The following is a 24,847-nucleotide window of genomic DNA, read 5'->3' on the forward strand; positions in this document are numbered from 1 at the left end:
AGGCTGGTTTGCTTCGCAACCCACCTCACGAACCATTCAGAATCTGCATAGCAGACTAATAAATCCTGGGGCGATCGAGCCTTTGCTCATGCCGGACCAGCCCTGTGGAATTCACTACCACAGGAAGGAAGGAAGGAAGGAAGCAAGGAAGCAAGCAAAGAAAGAAAGAAAGAAAGAAAGAAAGAAAGAAAGAAAGAACGAACGAACGAACGAAAGAAAGAAAGAAAGAAAGAAAGAAAGAAAGAAAGAAAGAAAGAAAGAAAGGAATTGAATAAGTGAAAAATAAAAACCTTGTGTGAATTGAAACTGCAAACATATAAGTGCTAGTCGTTGCATGGCGACCCACTTGTTTATCTAATTTCAATCAGGGTCTGTGCAGGCTGCAGACTAGCTTCACTGTACAGGTAGCCAGCTAATAAGGAAATAGTGTGCAAGCCATTACGTAGTAGGGTTAACCTCCCTGCTCTACAAGCCGCTTCAAATACAGGAAAGGAGTAAAGAGATTTTTTTTAAATGAAGAAAGAAAAAGAAAGGGAAAAAAAGAAAGGAAAAAAAAAGAAAGAGAAAAAATACAGACAATAGGGAAGGAAGGAAGGAAGGAAGGAAGGAAGGAAGGAAGGAAGGAAGGAAGGAAGAGAAAGGAAGGAAGGAAGGAAGGAAGGAAGGAAGGAAGGAAGGAAGGAAGGAAGGAAGGAAGGAAGAAAGAAAGAAAGAAAGAAAGAAAGAAAGAAAGAAAGAAAGAAAGAAAGAAAGAAAGAAAGAAAGAAAGAAAGAAAGGAAAATAGAAAGATAGAAAGAATTTACAATAGAACAAAGGAATCGAAGAAGTGAAAAAGAAAAAGGAAATAATTCCAAAATTTCCTTCTTTTGTTTCACTAAATCAATGCTTGTGGTCATTTACAAACCTTTGTTCTACTTCTTTATAGCAGTGTGTTAAAATTGTATGTACATGGCATGAACTTTGACAGTACTGGGGTCCGTTGCATAAAGAGTTGCATATACACGCAAGTCAAAAAATCAATCACAAGTCCCAAATGCGCGCTGTTGATTGGTTGAATATCAAGTTGCACATATTTAGAGTTTCGATTGATTGCAACTCTCTCTGCAACATGTGCCTGATTCCCCATTTATAAAGGATCATTTGCTTCTTTTATTAGTTATTGCACTCAACTGCATTATGATGATGATGCATACCCAACAGATGGCAGCAAACAAGATAAGATCAATGAACACATTGATAAACATCTGACATCATAAAGTCTACGGTAATTGTGAAGAAGATGTATGTCATGAGGCAGATTTATTTTTGTGAATTTGCACCAAGCATTAAACCAAAATAGATGCTACTCCCTGATACTTATCATGAAACGGTACAATCATGAATTTCCCGATTTGAGGCGAAGGACAAAACATTACATACACAGGGATAAATCTGTTTTTACCCTATACAGTGCATCACAGTAAAAAAGAAACTGGGATTCCATCATTTTTTTATATTTTAGGCAAACTAATTATGATATTTCATTTACATCAACATACAATTCAATTATTCTTCTAAATTTTGATACCTAATAACACTTCACACATTAATGAGCATGAGAGTTTTAAATTTTAATGTCAAAATCAAATTTCGCAGAAAAATTTGACAAGATTGGTTCATGATACGACAACCGTGCTTATTCGACGATTGGCTCATTAGCATTTCTTTTGTATTCTTTGTTAAGTTTCTCTCACTGATCCCTGAAAAGAGAGTGGATTCAGATTCACATGAAAGTTTCATAGCAAATCATTTATAATAGGCCTCGATGTTTATTCTTTATTATCTGCCATGCGTGAATGATTTCCTATTAAGCTGTTGGTCTCAAATTAAAGATAAGGTTCCACTCTTACCAGAAGTATCAAATTCATGGTAAAATAAAGTTTAATAATTATGAAATCTATCTCTGAAAAACAGGCTTCCTTATTTGTGGGATGCATTGTATAGTAGAATCTTCAGTTTGTGGGAAAAATCAAGAAGCTATTATTGTACAGTATACAGGCACTATCATTCTAGACCAAATACATGTAGCTCTTCTTTTAAAGACCTAGAAAATTATATCTCTTGGATGACAGCTGTTAGAGCAAAAAATATCTTCATAACTGTAGTGTTGCTAAAATATGTCGCTGAATGAAAACCTGCAAACACTTCCTCAACAGGAAGACTTCCAAGTCTAAATCCTTCAATTCTGTCTTTCAAAAATAATCTTTACAGCCACAAAAGAAATACAATATTGAAAGGACGTGAATAGAACAAGTGGAACTCATCTGGTGTCACAGTGGAAGTGAGATTGTATTCACTTATTTTGTTTCTATGGATACAGGAGGAAAGTAGAAGTGCCATCGTGTGGTGTTGTATAGGGGTGTGTGTGAAGATGAGTAATAGGAGATAAAGAAGAGATTAAATTTCGAGTGTGAAAGGGTCTTCACATTATGACATGTGTGCACTAGGTGTGACCAAGGTTAATCTTTATAGTGTGAAAGTGGTTTGTCTACAATATTGGAGCTAGTTTGAATACATACCTCATTTCTTTCAGCCGAGGAAAGGCTTTTCAAAGTAAATTCTTAGTTTTATTCAGCCCAGGATGGGCATTGTTTGAAGGAAATATCCAGGTGGTTAAATACAAATTAAATTTAATCATGCTCCTTGCACTGGGCAAGTAGTAAGGATTTTTGAGACAGACACACCTAGCCTATAGAGGAGACAGGTACCTTTTCCAAGGGCCTCTTTGACTTTTTTTCGACATGAGTTTCTCTACATGAGTTATTAATTTCAAGAGTTTATTTTCAAGTGATTTCAAGGCAAAAGGAAAGACCTGCAATTGTAATGACAGGCAAATTCTTCATTACGATGAATTTTCTCAAGCATTTATAAAGAGCACCAACGATGGCACGTAGTCTGGGGCAGGAGACACACCCCATCCAACTCTGATCCAACTACCAGTAAACTCAGCACTCAGGAGTCATGTACGATCATCACGACACAGCTTCGTCTTAACTACATAAAGGATTCTCAACGTCAAATCTTCAAGCGGTGACGTATGACATTTGATCAATTGAGAGAGTGACACAACTATGAAACATTTGGAACGATTTTGAGCGGTGTCATTTTGAGAGACTATAAATCCATCTTAGTTTGTGAGAGTTATAATGCGGTTCGTTTTTCAAGTTTAAAAAAGGTTCATTTCATAAATCAGTTTATTGTTATATATTTTTTTTAGGTTTGTACTCTGGTATATTATAAAGTCATAGAAGAATAGTAAAACAAACTTTGGATTGATGTTTGTTTGTAATCTGGTGTATTGAGAAGAAAAGGATAGCAAGACAAGACTTATGAATAATTAAATACATCAGTATTGGTGATAGAACATAGATCTTTTGAGTCTGTTAGTTTTTTTGTTTATCTTTGATGAGTGAATTTGCAAAGTATAGTTATTTTCATGTGACACTGGCAGTCTCACTTACATTACACAATTAGAACTATATAGCAACAGTGCTGACTTTGAAAACAACTATTGAATACTTATTTACATAAGAAAACACAGATGATAAAATACTATGTCCATTGACCCAACATGACCTATGACCATAATCATGTGACCTGAGACGTGTGCAAAACATACATGTACTTGATTAACCTTATGTCTATGTTTGATTGTGTAGTTCCATAATCTTTCTAAGCAATGATGCCAATTCAACAAATACCCCCAACACGGCCAAAATTTAATGACCTTGTGACTTTTGACCTTGATCATTTGACCTGAAACTCACAACTAGGTGGTTCAGGGATACTTAATTGCTCTTATGTCTATTCATAAGCGAGATCCATATAATTTATAAGTTACGATGACATTTCAAAAACTTAACCTTGGTGAAGATTTCAATATTGATTCCCCCATTATGGTTTTTATTGATTCTCAATGATCTTTGACCTTGATAATCATCATTAGATACATTGTTTCATAGTTCATACCAGATTCTTTGAAAAGAATGTTTTATATTCATCAAATTCAATTTATGGAATTTAGTTTGCACGATTTATTGGGATCAAGCTGCTCACATATTTCATCACAAAATGAAAACTAAAAAAAAACTCATAACTCTCATGTTCTTTGATGAGTTTCATAAGGGTGAACTTTTTCTTTTAAGTAATGACAGCCAAAAACTTATTTATTTGTACCTTGATCAAACCATAGATCTTCTAGTACTTGCAGTAGGTCCATGCTTAAATTTACTTTTCCATTTTAATGAAATTGTATTTTATCACTTTATAACTGTTGTACACTTTGTAATTGACTATAAAGTCCTTATGCTTAGAAGTTGAATAGTGTGTTGAAACTTGTTTGTAAAAAATACATAAAAACACCTTTGTTTAAGAATGAAATTGACAGTGGTAAATTGATTCACCTTTGGAGAGAATGAAATATGGAAATTGTATATGACAATCACGTGAAATGTCAATAAAATCAGGCACAATACAGTCTTGTTTTTTGTCAAGAAAAAAGAACGCAGACAGTGATGCTGTGAACAATAAGTAATTTTTTCACTGCTTTATTAAATTGATTTCAAGGATCCAAGCTATTCTGTAATCTGTTTCATACTGTAAATGTGCCATGATAATAACTACCATCATAGATGGTAATGTTCAGGTCTCAGTAGCCCGTCACAATCAAGATTACCATGGTAGAATGATGTCAAAGTTAAAATAGTTGTATTTTTTGTATGAAATGACCCCCTGGTGACCCTATCGACAATGGATGCTTCTTTATACAGTACAACACAGTACAAACAATGATAATAATAATAATAATTAGACTTATATCGCGCCAAATCCACTCTGTAGAGTGCTCAAGGCGCTTTTTAGGGAAATTATAAAAGAAATTAAGAAGAATTAAACAGAAATGTTTTGAGGTAATGTTTGAAAGTTTAAGAGGTCAAGCACTGTTTGATGTTTTGAGGGAGGCTATTCCATAACATAGAGGATGACTAAACAAATGATCTTTCACCCCAGGTTTTGGAAACTTTGGGGGTAACAAGAGAATTGGAAAAGGAGAAACGTAAGGATCTTGAAGGGGTAAAACTGTTGATCAGTGAAATAAGGTACTGGGGAGATGAGCCATGAACACAGTGGAAAGTTAACAACAAAATCTTGAACATTAAACGCTGTTTTACGGGGAGCCAATGTTTTACTATGCCAGGTCCAATACCCCTCTAGTGCCAGGGATATTCGAGGAATCCTAAATTGACCGAAACGTAAGCAAAGACTGATTTTAAAACGGTAATAACTCTTTACCCGTACGTTGTATAATGAAAACTTCTACACATGAAATGATGCATGGTTCATGGACTTTATGATCATGTTATGACCTTTCAAATCTGCGTTTGGAAAAATTGAGAAAAGATGAAATATTTTACATCGTTTTTTTCAATAAGTAAAACCTAGAAAATTATGATTTCATGAACATTTCAAAGAGTAAATAACCCAAGGAATTGTAGAGATACCAAGAAATTAAGAATATAAAATGAAAGTTCAATGTTTACCCTTTCAAATGACGTATCTATTGATGTAACTGAACAAACAAAAATATGAAAAATAATGATCTTTTGAATGAAATACTATTTTGATATTCAAGTTATTTCCTCTGAAATACGAGAGGGTTTATACACACACAATTGAAACCGTCCTTTTCCAAAAAAGGGCATTGTCGTCGATCAAGTGACCAATCACAGCACAGCTGCGATCCCCACGCAAACACACACAATAATATATTAGAGCCATGTATCTTCACAGTGCAGCCGACCGTACCCTTACATTCGTGTAGTCTTCAAAACAAGACCCGGTAATCTTTTTAGAATGCGCGGTATTCCGCAACAAAATTATTAGTGCAGAGTAAATTTTTATGTCATTTCAATTCTTGTCAATATTGTCGTAATGCAAAACATGGTTTCGAAAAATCGTAACCTGGATACGATTTGTGGTGTGCGATGCACTCAACTATATACTGTTTTGGATAATGTAGGCGATTTCTATCCAGTGTCGCCAACAAACATTTGCGACCCAGTCAACTATCGTTCGATCATGAATCAGTGTAAAGTTTGGTCATATTTTGTCAGGGTCTATTCGTCGTACATACGGGCTTTCGTACTGTAACATAGTTATTGCCAGTCACAAGGAGACAAAATATAGAAAACTAAAGATGATGTATTTAAATATAGATAAAGAGGGATCGGACAGATTCAATACACTAATACCCCTTTCATAAACCTATGCGGATAATTCAATAAAAATTGCGTTCATAAACCCCGAAAATAATCCGCATTATTTTTACGAGCGCCCGTCCTGAAAAAGGAGGATAATCGTCATGGAAACCGCACCCCCCCCCCCCCGCCGGACGCGGTTGCGTTTGAAAAGGGTGACCTTGTGATCGCTCCATGGCAATTACCCGCCTTAGTTTCGAAATGCGTTCATAAAGTCAAAATCTGGTCCCGATGCTGCTATTATGCCGATAATTGCAGCATAAAAATAATGTGGATAACTCTGGTCCTCTTCCGATTTTACGACCAAATTATGCTGCTATATAATTAGCCGCATAATTAGGTTTATGAAAGGGGTATAACAGGTTTGGGGTGTAAAATCCCACAAAATTATGTGAGCGTTCTTGGCAAAGTACACAGAACTAGATTTTTTTTTCGTGAATCAAGAAGAGGAAATGCAGATCAGTTACAAACTAAAAATCAATACAAATTTTCAAAATGAAAATAAGCCTATTTGTTCTGTATTTCTGGTCTGAACCCCCGCCTAAAAAAATGTGAGGTCAGGTGGAAATGTTTATGTTGATTCTTAGCCCTTTTTTTGTGATGACCCAGGTTGAATACAAAATTAAATGTATTTATTACAAAACATAATTCTAGCATAATATTCATTATCATTATTACGTAATTGATCTCACATCTCTATCTATCTATCCATCCATCTCTCGTAATCTCTGGACTCTCTCTCCTTTCTTTTTCATCTCGGGTTTTTTTTTCACTTTTATTTTACTTTCTCTTCCCGTGACATCTGTCCACATAATTCATTCATTTTATAGTTACACATCTCCCCATACTACGATTTCTTATGTACTGCACGTAGCTCATTATGTGTTTGTTTTATATTAATGTACCTATATGCCATATAGGTACATTGATATCAAACAAACACATAATGAGCTACGGTTTATATATATATATATATATATATATATATATATATATATATATATATATGTGTATGTATATATACACTCCAAATTCCTGCATATTGCCAGTGAAGCGGACTTTGCCCCACTATATCCGGCAAAGGACCTGGGTAAATTGTATATTTTGTTATGAAATAAAGATGATTTGTATAGGAAAGGATATAAAGATTTCTGGAATAAATATTTTCAAATATGATCATATCTGATCTTTGTAGCCTCATCTATGAAAGGATATTAATCTAAGCCAACTATGCATCTCGTACATGCCAAGAAATGGACAATAGATGCTGGATATTCTTTTTCTTGTGAAAAATATAATGCAATATAAATATGAAAATATAATGACAATCTGAGACAAGAAAAGGGCCTCATTGCATATTTTGCCTTTGAATAATTGATTATTATCAAACTGTAAGCTTCATTTCATTCAGCGAGTGAGCATACATAGCAAGCGGTTTGAAAAAAAGGCAACGGTCTTCGTCGACATGCCAGGAAACCCAATGGGATCACTATTTGATATAAAATCGTAGCTGAACAGTGAAAGAACGATAGATAAAACAGGTAAAATTCACTCTGTGGACATTTCATGATGGGGGTGAAATATTCATTATATCTGTTCGGCATTAAAAAGAATAATGTTCGACCAAAGTAGCAACCTGTCTGATAGCGACTACATTTTATTGTTCATTCCACCAAGTCATAAACAATAGATGCCCAGACTCCCTTTCATGAGGAATGTCTAATCCGCGCTCCCTCCTGACCTATTATCGAGGAAAGCAATTTAGCACAGGATGTTTATAGAAATCGGGCCACGCGCGCGTCTTTTGATTTGACAATTGAATACTTTCAAAGGTTCCGATACAAACAATAGCTTTTCTCTCCGTTGAGATCAAGATTAAAATTCCTCTGTCTCTTTCCCCAACACCTTCCATTGACTTATTGCCATTAAAATACATAATTTTTATTAAAATATTTGTTTCGACTTTAAGACATTTTGCATCAACAATATGCGTCAAATTTCCTGTAATCTAACTGATGATGATGACGATAGGGATGATGGTAAAGATGCCATGGATAATGTCGAGAATGATAACAAGAAATCGAGGGGGAAACAGCACACCTCCACCACCACGACCACCAGCACAAACACTGGCAGCGTTACTTCCACTTATCAAAAGCATAAAGAACCAAATAGTTTAAAATAAATAAATCAACTTATAGCTGTAGCCTACTTTGCATATTTAGAAATAAAGGATAAAGATGAAATTTAAGATTGAAGAAATGTATAAGCTATATACATGTAATTCTTGACAAATCAAACATACAGAAAATTGATCGATAATTACCCCGTCATTGAAAATATTAATCTGGTAAGGATTAATTTGACTTCCCCTTTCCTGAAAAAAATGAAATGGACATCATTTGCTGTTCACATTATATATAAATGACACCAATAAACTTCTTTATAACGTGCATTGTCAATATTTTATTCATGCGGTAGGACTCATGCACAATAAACATACTCGATATGTTAGTACATTTAACATTTTCAATTATCAAATTTGCTTGATATATTATTTTTTTCATTTAGTAGTATATGATATCAGATTTGACATATGAGCTCAGCGTGTAGGGTTATTTACCCATCATCGTTTTGCTGGCAAAAAGGGAAAATCAAAAGAAAGCGGATCATCGGAAGAAATGATACATTGATTAATATTAATTATTTCTCGCTAATAAAACAAATGAGGAAGAATGAAAAAAAAACGCATTGCGGCAAATGCATGACATTCACAGAATTTTGTAAATAAAAGATCACACACATCATACATTTTATTTCGCCCTTGCCGCATTGACTTTTAAAATTCAATAACTTTGTTATTTGTTATCCAGTTTTTATGAATTTTTCGGTAATTTGCTCAGTGAATCCTGCCCTATTTATAAAACTATAAAACTTTCAGCCCGGACCATCCCTTTAATGATAATAAGAATAAGGTGAAGGAGAAAAATATCGAAAATGATAATTATAATTAAAATAACAATAATATAATAATGATAATGATAATAGTCATACTAATAATGATAATAATAATTACAATAATAAATTAATAAATAAACAATGAGTGTGATGATTGCAGTGCGACGAGAGTTGGATGACAGCCTTCTTTACTCATATATTCATAACGAGAACAATATTGTGAGAATGCAAAAAACAAAGTATAAAACCTCCCCCCCCAAAAAAAAAATACAAAATAAAAATCTCCCCCAAACCGTGCACATTTGCAGGCACAAAAAAAGCCTTGACACAAGAATACTACCATACCGGCCTGCAAAAGACCCGATCGATACCTCATGAATATTCATGTAACAATAGCGAATGGGCGAGTAGTGCTGGGTGAGGAACATCGTACCGCTCTGTCATTGGTCAATTCTGAGCTCAATGCCTTCGCACACTCGCCTTTGCTCTGCCCATAGAAGTACGTGTATTGCTACACACAACCGTTATATCACATGTTTCTATAGGGGAAATCTTGATTCAGATCGCGGCAATATCCAAAATCAACTCTTCAAAATAATGATGCAAAAATACAATTTTACTCAAAAAATGTCTATGTAAACCACTATTTTTTATATGATAAAATGAATTGTGAATTTCTTGCCAGTATAACAACATAAAAAACACAGAATATGGTGTTGATTTTCTGGCTGTAAAATTGGTTAAACAAAAAAAGTTACTTTGTCACAAATAGCTGCCACCGGCATAGGAGTAACAAAGGATGTGGTGATGGACAGGTCTATACTTATCCTCTTCCTACCTGTTTGCTTGAGGGTATCTTTCAAGAAGTCAAAGTGTTCCCATCTTGCTTGACTACCGTAGATCTCGCACACTTCCACCTGGCTCAGAGGTGTGGTCCCATGGCTTGCCCTCAGTATGTCGCCCTCTCTAGACAGCTTCAGGAAATTCCCCTTCTTGGCATCAAAGACCAGACCCTTTGTGCTGGATTGAAATGGACAGACATAACAAGCTAAAATTAAATATCTATTGATAGATTTAACCTCTTTAACATAAATACACATAAATTCTCTCTCCATCCACCCCCCCCCCCCCCCCCTCCTCTGCTCACATGGGCACGAATCCATTCATATTAGACAAAAGATTTTAGATGGTACAAAAATAATATGGTCCCTAAAATTCGTAAGTTAAGAGCGACTTTAAGAACGACCGGTGATCCTTTCTTGTGGTAAATGGTATATTCACACTTGGCGATGATTAAAGGGGAAGTTCACCCTGAAGAAAACTTTGTTGTAAAAATAGTAAAAAATATTGGTGAAGGTTTGAGGGAAATCTGTCAAAGAGTAAGAAAGTTATTAGAGTTCAAAGTTTTGGATTTGTGACGTCATAAACGAGCAGCTGCCCCATTTGTTATGTAATATAAAAAGCATGAATTTCAAATTTTTGATGGTTCCTGATGACTTAATTTTGTTTTCTATTGATGATTGGGTGTGAAATGATTTGTCTATTGATATACAAAGGTTAAGTGAAAACCATTTTCAATTTTCTGAGAAAATGACATTTCATTGATTTTTTACCATTTGCTATCAATGCAATGTAGGAATGCTGCTCGCATATGACGTCACAATAGAAATTCTAATAACTGTTTAATTATTTGATGAATTTTTCTCAAACCTTCGGCAATATATTTTATTATTTTTTCTGCTATTTTTACAATGAACTTTTTGTCAGGGTGAACTTCCCCTTTAAGTGTGTAAGAAAGGTTCATCAGTCTTTGTACAGTGGCTCTTACCTTACAAACAGCTGTATGACACAGCCCCCTTGGACTCACACCACCTCCCCTCTTCTTCCCCTTTATTCAATGAAAACAATAAACAAGATTTTATATAAATCCTTTCTACTTCAAAATCTTCTTTTTTTATTCATTTTATTTTCAAACTTTCAGTTTATAATAAAAAATACTTGAAAATTCTCATTAACAAATTTCTACATAGAAAGTACACACTGAAGTGGATGGGTATTTGTGACATTATCACTTCGGTGACGCTATGCTAGTGGTAAAATACAAAGTAAAAATGATAAAACTCAATTGGAAGAGTGTGTGAATGACCTTCCAGTCAGAATGCACTGACACACATCTTCCCACGCTGGTTGTTACTGTTTTCAACTTTCTGTCAACTTCACAATCTTCTCAACCATGAATTTTTCATTGATAATTCAAAAAGAACAACGAAGTCCAACTTTGTATGTGAGTTCATTACAGACTTAGTCATGTAGAACTGGGTAAATATCAAACAATGAAAGATACAGTTCTTTATTACAGAAATTTTCTTCTTAATACAACACAATCCTTGATGAAAGCCACAAAACTTGGATGAGTGAACATTGATCAGAAATAATGAAGAATTACTTCAAAAGTGAACTTCTGCTTGCCCATGTATGACTGCAGAATGCAAAGTCATTCAGAGTAAGTTTGTTTTAAATTCATTTAAAATTTGAAGTATGCACAGATCTAGAGTGCATGCATGTATGTAATTAAGTAAATTTTTCTCATTGTGGATTATAAAACATACTAGTATTCCATGTGCATTCTAATTCATAATACAACACACCACATGCAAATAAGACTGAATAGATCAAAGATTTATATTTCTCCAGCTTTAGGAATAAGACTACTTTTAAAGTCATTCATTCAAATTAAAAAGGCATTTTTAATGACTTATAAAGTGTATAATTTGGTAAACATTGACAAATTTATTACAAATAAGAAAAAATATATAACTTATTATAAGATCACAAATCCCAATTAGACTGCTGCATTTCAAAATTCCATTGGTGTAATAATTGGTGTTTGAACTTTGAAGTGCAGTATAAAGGTGATGGGAAGTTTTTGAAAGGGGAAGAGGCCAATACATTCAGATTTTTAAAAAATAATGTTAAAAAAATTAAAAATCTGCTCTGAGCTATTAAACAATACATCCTCTTTCCCATAATTAATATAATGCCTTCCTGAAAGTTCCTAATCATATTGGATGCACCCTTCACAATCACAATCCCTAATACAGATTATTTCCAAAGTTTCTGAATTACAGAGAGCGGAATGGCAAGGACACCAAGATGGATGGGGCTTTGTCAAGCATGGCTGTTCATATTTTACTTCTTGGTACCTCCTTCAACATGACTACTTCTCTTGCCATGACTTGGTATTGACTCTACATGTACCAAGGAAAGACAAAACAATATTAATACAGGGGAAATATTACAAGAAACCCAACAGCGCACAAGACAACTCAAACCAGCATAAAAATATAGAAACTTTTAATATAAGGAATTAATGGCAGCAAAGCATCACAGTAAACACCAAAACAACATTACATGAAATAGGTATAGCTGTTGAGTTGCAATCTGATTCCTGTTTCAAGCAAGTCCAAATATGGAAAGATAACTTCAACCAGACAAAACAGGACATCAAGAAATAGAAGAACAGACTTCCCATGTCCAGGTCTACCTTGCAGTCTTCAACTTACAGAGAATACCAGCTTTGAGACCATGGCAACAAGTGATGCAGTCCTTCTTCATTATCTCTCCTCTGGGAAGATGCAAAGACTAAAGAAGCTCGGGCAAAAGTGGATCTTCTTTTCTGCTCAGAGCCCAGCCACCACCCAAAGAAACATCACACCATCTATCAAGTACCATAATAACACCTACAATGTATGACTATACCATGTCTTACAGGAGACATGAGGGGAATCTCCTTGGAGATTTTAGGAAGGTGACAAAGATCAAGGAAAAGTCAAGGGTTGCAACGAATTGGACACAGCAGAAGGACAGGAAGTGGGAACGACTGAAATTTGTCCAGGAACTTGCTGAACACATCGCTATTGATATCTTTAATCCATGTGTAGGAATCTCAGAATGCAATACAACATTGAACTGCAAGGACAATCTTAGACAATACGAATTCTATCTTGCTCTGGAAGATTGCAATAACTACATCATAAAGGCCTGGGATGAACTCCAGAACAATCTTGTGCCAGTTGTTTATGGTCCACCAAAGAAGGACTGTGATCTTGTCCTACCTCCGGGCTCTTTTATTCATGTCCAATAGTTCCCTACTCTGAAGAAACAGGCAAACAATTCAATATTTAGACCGACATGATGATCTCTACAACCAATTCTTTGACTGGAAGAAGCAATGGAGGGTGGAAAGCATCCCGAAGGACCATCTCCTGCATCCATCAATGATGTGCCAGGTGGTGGAACGTCTTCTTGATGAGAGATCAGTCAGATATATGGAAAGCATGAAGAATAACACTAGCTCCAAACTGGAAAGAGTGGTGGAGAGGGTCAGGTGACAACTTAGAACCATTTCTTATTGGCAAGCTGTGATGTTATATTTCATGTACATGTACAATGCAGGTGTAAAGCAGTGGCTCACAGATTCAACTTATAATTTTTTAGACCAATTCAGGGTTTAACCCTATCTAGGCCGGGTATTTTGGGAGTTCCTATGGGGGGGCCTCCCAGGCCCCCCCCCCCCTTAAGATCTCTGCCGTTGACCGCGTGATCGCGCCGAAAATTGGCACACAGGTTGCCTGGGACATAATCTACAAGATTGTATAGTAATTTATTTCATGCGAATCGCTATTAAGTGATTATGCTAATTTATGCGTAATTAGTATGCGAAATCATACTTTTTCCTCTAACTCCCTAAATAAAGCTCCAAATGTACTAATTTTTGGTATAGAAACTCTTTGTGGTGTCCTAAGCAAGAGTACATGAATAAAATTGTGATATCAAATCATTTTCTTATGTATTATATTGTTTTTTGCAATTTCTTATGTATTTTTTTGTTTTTTTTACCTTTTGTTTTTCATTGTTTTTTCAATGAAATTTGTTGGGGACTCTTATGTGATCATAAAAACATAAAATGAATACATTTAGACTAGCAATACTAAAAATAATCATACATTTATAAAATTTGGTTGAAAACACAATTTGCATTGACTTTGTACACGAAATCACGTTTTTGAGCAATTTTCGGTCTGACATGCACTTACATAATATTGCGTAATTTCGGAACCACATACCCGGGTGACGCAAAATTTGTCTCAAAAGTTGCGCAAGATTTTAAAGTAAAAACTATCGCGCGATTCGTTGAGGGGGGCCTCGGAGGCCCCCCCCCCCCCCGGCCTAGATAGGGTTAAAGATTGGAGCATGTCTCTAATGATATTGAGGCTAAAAATAAAATCAAATAGTCCTAGTGCCAAAGGGAACTACATGTAAGGAATTTCTAGTGAAAGTCTTACAAGGCAAGATTGACTTTATTATCCATGAGATCTGAGTACAAGTAGCATACACATACACCTATGAAATAATGGAATCTTCACTGCAACAATAGGTGATTTCAGACCGCCTCGAAGTTCGCCAGTTCCAGGTATTCTCTGATCGGGAAATTTACCCGATCAGAAAATACCAGGTATTTTGGTAATGTGAAAGCAAACTACGCGTAATCTCCCCGAAAGAAAATTTGGCGAAATTACGAGAACTTTCGTGGGGATTTTTCCAAGGTCGCAGGTATTTTGGCAATGTGAAAGCAAATTACGGGAACTTTTCTCCCAGCGTGTCGTTGGGCGCGGCGGCGTGGGTGGCTGCTGGGCTAGTGATTTTGAATCTCCCGCCTTGCCTGCTTATCAGACCACACTGCGCATGCTCGTAACTTTGGGAACTTATCCCGAAGGATGTGTTTCGGGGCGGTGTGAATGCAGGAATAATTAACGGGTATTTTTTAGCCTTAAAAAGTTCTCGTAATTTAACGGGGATTCTTGTGATCGAGGCGGTTTGAAACCACCTAATGAAATTTTTTGGACGAAGACCAAGTAACTACCCAAGATGATCTTTCAGAAATACCAAGCATCAAAATATTTCTTGTCGCAGGGAGCACAAATCAATTTTATTCGGGGGGGAATACTTTTTTTAGCTCATCAGCCCATTTACTTTCCATCAAATATCAGTTAACATTAAACCCAAGAGGTTTATTTTTCTTTTTCCTAGGCTCTTTGCAGCATTTCCAGGGGTGAGCATGCCCCGTGTCCATTTTTTCCACTGTCATTACTTACCAAAAGTCTTTGTCTTTATCAAAAGGCTCAAGAAGCTCTGCACTGTACCCCTTCCTGCTAACAACTGCCTCAGCTAGACTCTTATAAATCAACTGCAAAGAGAAAATCAAAGTAAGCATGTTGTCAATCATCTACAGGAAAGTCACATTCTACTTCAATTGTAGTCTGCAGGGACAGACCCTCATTGGAACTTTGATCAACAAGTGTGCCTCCATGCAAAGACTAGCACATACAAAACTTGCTGTTCCAATACAGGCCTTCAGTACACAAGGCATGAGTAGGCTGCACATTCAGACCCTTATTTTGAGTGAAGGGTTTGCCCAGCAGACTTCTTCAACTGTGGAGGAGAAGGACTCATCAACAGTTATACCCTGCCATGTTTACAAATTTATATACTGTAAGAGGCATATTGCATGTGCTGTTAGTATGTCTCTGAAGATTTAAAAAAAAATCAAACAACATTGTCTGTGGTGATAAAGAAAATGAAACATTGTGTTGATAAGCAGATCATCAACTTTCATTTCAATCAGGTCAGAAACCATTATTAACCTGGACTTAGTTTCATTGCATGATATGCATGTACTTACCTTTGCTTTACATTGAAAAAAGGTGAATTTTTAAAAAAGTGTTTAATAACAATAATAATAATATTCCGCATTATAGCGCTTAATACATCGGAACGACGTCTCTAAGTGCTTTACAGACATATTATTACCCCGGTCATCGGATCCTTGCATGCCCGCATACAATGTATGCACCTTCTCTACTCCCTGGGGAGCATTCCAACAAGAGTTCCAAGACTCAATTGCTAAGCATACTACATATAGGCTTTCACATCCTACCGGACACCCATTTAACACCTGGGTATCCTATTGACTACTTTAAACTTCTGACATTGGCAAAATAGCTATCGAGAATTAATCATCGCTTTTCCATTTAATTCTCATTAGCTAATTTGCCAATTTGGTAACCGCAGATAAGGGTGTAAAGCTTATGATCATTTGAACTCGTCAAATCATTATTTGTAATTTCAATTACGATATGGTGTAAAGTTTATCTGATTCTCAGATTAATTGGGAAGTATATTTTTTCAGTTTTCCACATATTTTGACCTTTAACTTTTTATGACATTACCTTATGCCTTTTCTGATTGCATTTTTGAATTCCTTAGACAATTTCCTTTCAAAATATACTTTTATGGGTATAGGATGTCAAACATAAGAAAAATGCAATTGTATGAAACAATGAGATTTTGGAGGAAACTTTGAGTTGTAACGGAAATGGGCCCAACTCAAAACGCATGGCCATTTATTGGTGTCTGACTTTATTTCATCAAACTCATTGAAATTGCGCATACACAGGGCTCGACACTAGCGGCGGTCCGACGGTCCCAGACGGTAAAAATCGCCGTAGGGCCAGTAGATTTTCAGAAATAGGAAGATTTACTGGTCCGACATGACCAGTAAAAAATATCATTGTCGGACCAGTAATTTTTCCAAAAATAGCAAGATTTAAGGGTCCAACATGACCAGTAATAAAAACCATTGTTGGGCCAATAACTTTTCCAGAAATGGTCAAATTCACTGCAAACCACTTCCCCTGCGTTAAATTCTGTCATTCACACACAGAATACACACAGAATGAATCGCACGTGTTACTAGAGTAGCATACAGTACAGTGCATGCAGTGCAGTGTACATGTAGCCAGCCACACACCCACATGGTACCTTCTCTACTGGCTGCTCAAACGAAGCTTGGCTAAAGTAAACTCTGGCAGAAATCTCTCACAGAACTATCAAAATTCACGGTTCATACTCATGGAAGGCTCTTATAATGTCCGTATTTCCTAAAAATTGGAATAACTCTATCATTTGTAAGCAGTAAAAGGAGATATTTTCACATCTGTTTTGGTTCAAACAGATCGGGTTTTGGGTGATATCGTCTGAAATATAGCCCCACATATGCATTTGTGTGTGTGTTGATACACTTGGTTTCTGACTTTCTTTCGTAGCTGTTTTAATCGAGCCAAAAAAGAAACTGATAAATCATTTAGGATAAAACTTCAAGCTTTCTTCCTCTGTTTTCTTCCTATCTTTCTTTCCTTCTTTCTTTTCAATCTTTCTTTGTTTCTTCCCTACTTCATTTTTTTTGTTACTGTCTTTTTTAATTTCCTTTTTTTTCTTTTAGTTCTTTCTATCCTTTTAAAAAATATTTTTCTCACTCTCTCTCTTTCTTTCTTTTCTTCCTTTCTCTATTTCTTTCTTTCTTTCTTCCTTTCTTTCTTCCTTCCTTGTTCCTTCTTTCTTTCTTCCTTTCTTCCTTCCTTCCTTCCTTCCTTCTTTCTTCCTTTCTTCTTTCTTTCTTTTTTAAAAATATTTTTCTTAAAGTTTATTTCTTGAGTCCATCCATCTTATATTCATCTCATCTCTTCTTCCTTTCTTTCCTCCCTTCTTTTTACCCTTTTCTTTCCTACATTGTTTGTTTCTTTCTCCCTTCCATCCATCATTTATTTACCCTTTCTTGTTTTTTTTCTATTTCTTCCTTCTTTCAGCCCTTTCTCTCTTTCTTACATTCATTCCTTCCTTTCTTCTGTCTTGTTCTTTCCCTTTTCCCTTTGTTAGATCTTTACCTTTCCTTTCTTTTTTTGACTGCTTGCTTCCTTTCTCTCCTTTATTCTTTCATTCCTTCCTTTCTTTGTCTCTCAGTCTTTCTTTTTTTTCCTACCTTCCATCTATTCTTTTACCTTTTCTTTTTTTATATTGCTTGCTTCTTTCCTTCCCTTCCTTTTATTTCTTTCCTTCTATCATTTTACCTTTCCTTTATTTCTTCCTTAATTCCTTTCTTCCTTCTTTCAATCCTTCCTTCCTCTCTTTCTTTTGTCCTTCTTTCCATCTCTCCTTTTACCCTTTCTTTTTTACTGCTTCTTTCTTTCCTTTACAACTTTCTTGATTTGTTCTTTCTTTCTGTATTGCTTGCTTCATTTCTTTCCTTCATCTCTTTTTTCTTTTCTTTCATTTTTATTTTTGTTCCTTCTTTTTTTCCTTCCATCCTTTCCTTCTTTGGTTTGTTCTTGTTCTTCCTTCTCATCTGTCCTTTCTTTAGCTTTTCTTTTTTTTCTTCCTTCCTTCCTTTCTTTCTTTCTTTCTTTTTTTCTTTCTTTCTTGCTTTCTTTTTGTCCTTCATTCCTTCATTTTATTGGGGGGGGGGGGTAACGAAAGGCTAGAAAAATAAACTTGCACCTTTTTTAATGTTTTCTTTAATTTTTTGGGACCAGTAGATTTTAGGTTCGGACCAGTAAAAATTTGAAAAACTGGGTATCTACTGGTCCGACATGAATAGGTTGGACCAGTAGAAAAAATGGGTTAGTGTGGAGCCCTGGCATACAATGAATAAAAAAATCTAGTTTAAAAAATACCCGACAACTCTAAAATCCACGTACGTGGTGCGAGGTTCGTATAACATACTAACCGCACAATACGTGTGAGTGATAACAGACTAACCTCGCAATATGTGTGAGCAAACCTCGCAATACGTCACGTGTGAGTGCCCTGGGTTATTTGATTCTGTCAAGAAATCAATAACAAATGCAATGGGGCACGGAAAAGCAGGAAGGTCCTTCAAAATAATTACCAACGTGACACACAGCCACCAGGTAGATGACAGTTAGTAATTGATTCAAAGACAAAATGACCATTCTGATTCATAGGCATTGCCAATACTGACTGCATGTCTGGACTGTGTAGACTTCACAGTAGAGAGCTCCGGCCCGTGAAGTAGCCTGGGTTAGCATGTCTGCAGCTGCGGTGCAGTGCAGTTTGTTTGGCACTGCTCAACGAAAATTAGTTCTACTTACCGGAAACGTGTTATCCAACTTGTATTTACACAGAGTATATCAAATCATTATTTGTAATTTCAATTACGATATGGTGTAAAGTTTATCTGATTCTCAGATTAATTGGGAAGTATATTTTTTCAGTTTTCCACATATTTTGACCTTTAACTTTTTATGACATTACCTTATGCCTTTTCTGGTTGCATTTTTGAATTCCTCAGACAATTTCCTTTCAAAATATACTTTTATGGGTATAGGATGTCAAACATAAGAAAAATGCAATTGTATGAAACAATGAGATTTTGGAGGAAACTTTGAGTTGTAACGGAAATGGGCCCAACTCAAAACGCATGGCCATTTATTGGTGTCTGACTTTATTTCATCAAACTCATTGAAATTGCGCATACAATGAATAAAAAAATCTAGTTTAAAAAATACCCGACAACTCTAAAATCCACGTACGTGGTGCGAGGTTCGTATAACATACTAACCGCACAATACGTGTGAGTGATAACAGACTAACCTCGCAATATGTGTGAGCAAACCTCGCAATACGTCACGTGTGAGTGCCCTGGGTTATTTGATTCTGTCAAGAAATCAATAACAAATGCAATGGGGCACGGAAAAGCAGGAAGGTCCTTCAAAATAATTACCAACGTGACACACAGCCACCAGGTAGATGACAGTTAGTAATTGATTCAAAGACAAAATGACCATTCTGATTCATAGGCATTGCCAATACTGACTGCATGTCTGGACTGTGTAGACTTCACAGTAGAGAGCTCCGGCCCGTGAAGTAGCCTGGGTTAGCATGTCTGCAGCTGCGGTGCAGTGCAATTTGTTTGGCACTGCTCAACGAAAATTAGTTCTACTTACCGGAAACGTGTTATCCAACTTGTATTTACACAGAGTATGATCTAAATCTACACCGACTGCATCAAAATCATTGAATGACAATTTAGCTGGTCGCGAGAAAGAAGACATTTTGACAGAAGAATGTCCTAAAAAATAGAGAGCGACGTTCAATACACTGCGGGAGCGAACAGGTGCCATATACCGATATGCATGGACATATACACGTTTGCTTTGATTTTCGCGCTGTACATATTGTACTCCAAACAGCTCAGATCAGACACATCAAGATGGATGGCCCTCAACGTCGACAAACTGCATAAGGGAATTTCCCTAAATTACCAACGGCAACAGACACACGAAAAATTTACCAGAAATATCTATAACTTTTTAAATCTTAAAATATTTCACGATTAGGTTAACTTCAATACATTGGACATTGTAATGGGGCTCAAAAGCTAAAAATCGTTTTAATGTTATTTGCTCTGAAATTATGATACAATAATCGTAAAATATATGTGAAATGATGGTCCCACCTGACAGATTTTGTTACGAGAGCTCAAAAATTGTAGGATCCTGCAAGTAAATTGTTACTTGATCAACAGCCAACTTGTGTGATTTTCATTTGGTCTCATGATCCATCCCACATGGTCGAATTCTAGTTCGTCTGCAACCAGTCCGTCTACAACCAATTCGTTTAATTACCAAGCCCTCTTACCACCTTGTCTAAATACCGGTTAGGCTATATCAGTTTTTTGTTTCTTTCAATTTCGTCTCATGTACACTGAGTCTGATACCATTGACTGATAAGATGGACTGTTTATGAACCAAGTAGCCAAGGATGTAAATTGTTAGGAGACGAAGTTAGCATGGACCAGACTAAATGACAACTCACTTAATTGATAGACCAAGTGGGTGTTGCGTTGCACGAAAATTTATAGAAATTTCACCAAATTGATAGTAGAACATGGGCAAGTTGCAGAAAGAGGTACAATCAACCGCAACTCCAAAAATATTGTGCAATTTTATTTTCAGCCTATGAAGCACCCGTATTCGAGACTTGCGTTTAAACGCAACTCTTTCTGCAACAGACCCCAAGTGAGTTAAGCCCGGATGGCCATTATCTGATAAAGTCATCTCCTAGTAGACCAAACGGACACAAATCTTAAATGGCTTGATTATAGCAATATTATAACAAGGAGAGTGAAACCATTGAAAATAGTTGACGGGAATAAAACCGAAAGTTAAATAACAAAATCGAAGGAATTTTAAGAAGAAAAAAAGAATAATAAGAAAGTTATGAGCATTTGAATGTTGAGATCATTAACAATATTTTAGATCATCCTGTTGTTGGCAATGCGACCAATATGGTGCTATATGATGTCACATTAAGACCCCCGCCCCCCCCCCCCCCCGATATTTGTGTACATAGTCAGGCATGTCTTACTTACAAGTCATTATCACTTATTAATTCTGTTGTTGTTTCGTTGGATGACATGTAATAGAGGTTTCACAAAATTGAACTTGAGCTTGAACTCTTTTATGAGAATGAATTAAAATGCGTTTTTTCTAAATATTTGGTCATCTGAACGGAAATTTTTAGTAAAGGCAAATTAAATATTTGTGCGTGATGCAGTGAACCCACGGATGTCGGCTGTAGAGATCTGGAAAACAAATATGAATGCAAAATGAATATTTGATAGTGGTTTGTAAAAGCATGAATGAAAAATTGCATGACCTTATCTCGCCATGAAGAACATATATATGAAATATATGTATATATATTTAAAAGGTCGAGATTTTTCTTAAATTTATTTTTCATAGTACCATACTTACATTATTACACCATTGCCTGGGCAGCAGTGGGGAAAACTAAATTAAAATCTTTATACAAACAGCAAAAGAAAGCCCTCGGAATATTTACAAATTCTCATTTTCAAGCTCACTCTCGTCCTAGGTTACAAACACGATTACATTCCAAACTGCCATAATGATGTTTAATGTTAATAATAGTATTGCACCTAACATAATTTGTCAAATTTTTACTCTTAATAAATCAATCCATTCCCATAATACCCGCACATGAATAAAATACCATCACCCAAAGGTTTCGTCTCAGTCCTTACTCAACTCGTTTAGACACAACGGTCCCCGTATTTCGACCAATTTACCTAATAATTTTATGTCATGCACTACATTTTCATCTTATAAGGTTTTATTGAAGAGACAGCTTGTCTCTTCCTATTCCTTGTAACTCTTTTTTAAGTACCTATGTATCATCGTGTCATGGTGTGTGTGTGTGTGTGTTTGTATTATATCGTAACATGTGTTTCTTTTCCCTGTTTTGGGGAACTATATGGCTTACAAGTTGTTTAACTTTCATATAAGTCTCCAATTTCATTCATTAGATTAATTCTCGATTGTTGCATGTTACTTTGTATATATTTTATGATATTATCATAGAGCTATTAACAGTAATAGCTCCATGATTTTATGATTGAAATAGAATTGAATTGAATAGTGTAATTTCTTTGCATTTAAATAAGTAGCATGTTCCAAATGGTTAAAAAGGAACAGTCGAGGCCTGCTTGTTATAATGTATTCACAAATCTGATGAATCAGCGCATACCCTGGCGCATGCTCTATTCTTATTTAAATTAGGTGAACATCGTTGAGTTTGGTGAAGTTTGAACACTAACCATTCATTAAGGCATCTTCACATAACTACAATTTGATTTCTCGTTCGTTAATTGATATCCGTGGGTTCACTGCATCACGCACAAATCTTTCGCCTTTTACTAAAGATTTCCGTGCAGAGAATCAATAAGATCGGAATTTAACAATTTATTTCTGCCTTGTATTTGACGAGGCTCGTAATATCTATGCAAAGATAAGAAATGAAACAATTCGAAGACTTCAAATAAATCATGTTTCTTTCTGATTTACTGCTAAATCACTCTTGTCGAGGAGGGGGGAGTGGTCGGTTATTTTTTTTAAACAATCTACAATATTATTCTCTGTGTTATTTTAGTCACCAATCATCTCAAGACATGATTGCGAGAATCTGTCATAACTTGTATTCAAAATTTCACGAAAATCTAAGCTGAAACAAAAGAAAGTAAGAATAAAAATGTACAAACAAAAACGGGCGGTGTGCGAATGAGAAACTCAATCACGTCACACATATGCTGAGTGGTAATTGTAGATGAAATAACAATATAAAATTTCATTTTTCCTTTGTATAATAATGTATCATTAATATGCAGAACTGCCATAATCCTAATTCTCTTTGATATGATTTCCGATTTCTTTACTGTCAAACGGACCGAGATATAGGCCCAATATAGGTTTCATATCATAACATTAATAACTGTGGCTGTGTGACAATATCTCATTTGCATATCCTTTTGTGAACTAAGCCATACAAACTTTCTTATTCTGCATCAATTTTTTAGTGATAGAGCTAAGTTTTACAAGGTTTTACATTTCTTTTATATTCAGATCGACTTTTTTATTCATATCGACCTTCTGTCATCAGTGTTGTATCGGATACGCTAGATACGTACTGCCCTCTATCAGTGAAATGAAACTCTTTATTGCCACGATTATAACAAGGCTGAGGTCAATATGATATCTTTCTTAAAAATTCAAGATTATACCTCATCAAAGGACAAAGCGGAAATAAATTGTTAAATTCCGATCTTATTGGTCCTCTGCACGGAAATTTTTAGTAAAAGGCGAAAGATTTGTACGTGATGCAGTGAACCCTCTAATTGTTGTATAGAGATCTGAATATCGAAATATGAATACAAAACGAGTAATTAGTCGCCGGTTTGTAAACTATGAATCTAAAAAATATATATATTCTTATATAGCTCGCAATGAAAGGAACATGTAGAGGCCTATACCATGCGTGTAATGGGAAAACAGGTTCTTATTTTTTATATAATACATATTCATCTTTATTTGAACAAGATCCTCGAATTGTTAGGCTTTCATTTCATTCAATCACAGCTCGCCGTTTAGAGTCCAATGTCTCTTTCGGTTCTAATTTTGGCCCTATTAATTATAATTATATTGTTTCGCTCCAGCGTTGTAATGTATTCATGTAATCTGGTGAATCAGCGCAAACCCATGCGCATGTACCATTGTTATGTAAATAAGAAGAGCATCGTTGAGTATTGGTGAAGTTTGAACACTAACCATTCATTTAGTCATCTTTACATAACTACATACTGATTCTCAGATCGTTATTTGACATCCGTGGGTTCACTGCATGCATCACGTACAAATCATTCGCCTTTTGCTAAAAATTTCCGTGCAGAGGACCAATAAGATCGGAATTTAACAATTTTTTGCCTTGTCTTTTTGATGAGGCTAACATCATTTACACAAAGAAAAAATTTATCCAAGATATCATGTTCTTCCTGAGTATCGGCTAAATTACTCTTTTCGGGGCCTCGGAAGATGAAGGAGGGAGGGGGTTAATATTTTCCTTTTGGTAATCTGTAGTATTAATAGTATCTTACTTATTTTAGTCAATCATCGGAATATTGTGCATGATAATGATTGAGAGTATATATCTTCGCGAAAATATGACCAAGAACAAAAGAAATGTGAGAGAATTTCAAACTTTTGTTTGAAGGCCCCTACTCTACGGGCAAAAGCAAAACTTGAGTGGCGGTAGCGCATGAAGAACCCGAGTACGTCACTCGTGATTTATTTTGAAGGGTAATTGTATAAAATAACGATATAAC

General features: G+C 35.6%; 1 protein-coding gene, 2 non-coding genes and 1 pseudogene across 3 annotated transcripts; 2 read left to right on the forward strand and 2 right to left on the reverse strand.

Moving 5' to 3' along the window:
- Nucleotides 1-9,992: 9,992 nt before the first annotated feature.
- On the reverse strand, nt 9,993-20,314 carry LOC121412443 (5'-nucleotidase domain-containing protein 1-like). Its single transcript, XM_041605253.1, has 3 exons — nt 20,115-20,314; nt 15,408-15,499; nt 9,993-10,272 (listed from the first exon to the last, which is right to left on the reverse strand). Exons 1-3 carry the CDS (start codon nt 20,289-20,291, stop codon nt 9,993-9,995), a joined length of 549 nt encoding a protein of 182 aa, XP_041461187.1. The 5' UTR covers nt 20,292-20,314.
- A 2,530-nt stretch (nt 20,315-22,844) lies between these two features.
- On the forward strand, nt 22,845-22,962 carry LOC121414561. Its single transcript, XR_005969872.1, has one exon. It is a non-coding gene; the product is annotated as a U5 spliceosomal RNA (small nuclear RNA).
- Nucleotides 22,963-23,747: 785 nt separating this feature from the next.
- LOC121414568 lies at nt 23,748-23,865 on the reverse strand. The gene has a single exon (XR_005969879.1). It is a non-coding gene; the product is annotated as a U5 spliceosomal RNA (small nuclear RNA).
- A 483-nt stretch (nt 23,866-24,348) lies between these two features.
- On the forward strand, nt 24,349-24,471 carry LOC121414572 (annotated as a pseudogene).
- The last annotated feature ends 376 nt before the right edge of the window (nt 24,472-24,847 follow it).

This window comes from Lytechinus variegatus, chromosome 4 (genome assembly GCF_018143015.1).
Source record: "Lytechinus variegatus isolate NC3 chromosome 4, Lvar_3.0, whole genome shotgun sequence".
Lineage (NCBI taxonomy): Eukaryota > Metazoa > Echinodermata > Echinoidea > Temnopleuroida > Toxopneustidae > Lytechinus > Lytechinus variegatus.

Excerpts from the sequence above, each read along its gene's own strand:
- LOC121412443 (XM_041605253.1), bottom strand. The coding sequence starts at position 20,291 with ATGGCACCTGTTCGCTCCCGCAGTGTATTGAACGTCGCTCTCTATTTT. Across the intron at positions 15,500-20,114 it reads AGTTGGATAACACGTTTCCG|TTGATTTATAAGAGTCTAGC; the intron begins GTAAGTAGAACT and ends TTCTCTTTGCAG. Across the intron at positions 10,273-15,407 it reads GATAAAGACAAAGACTTTTG|CACAAAGGGTCTGGTCTTTG; the intron begins GTAAGTAATGAC and ends ATTTCAATCCAG.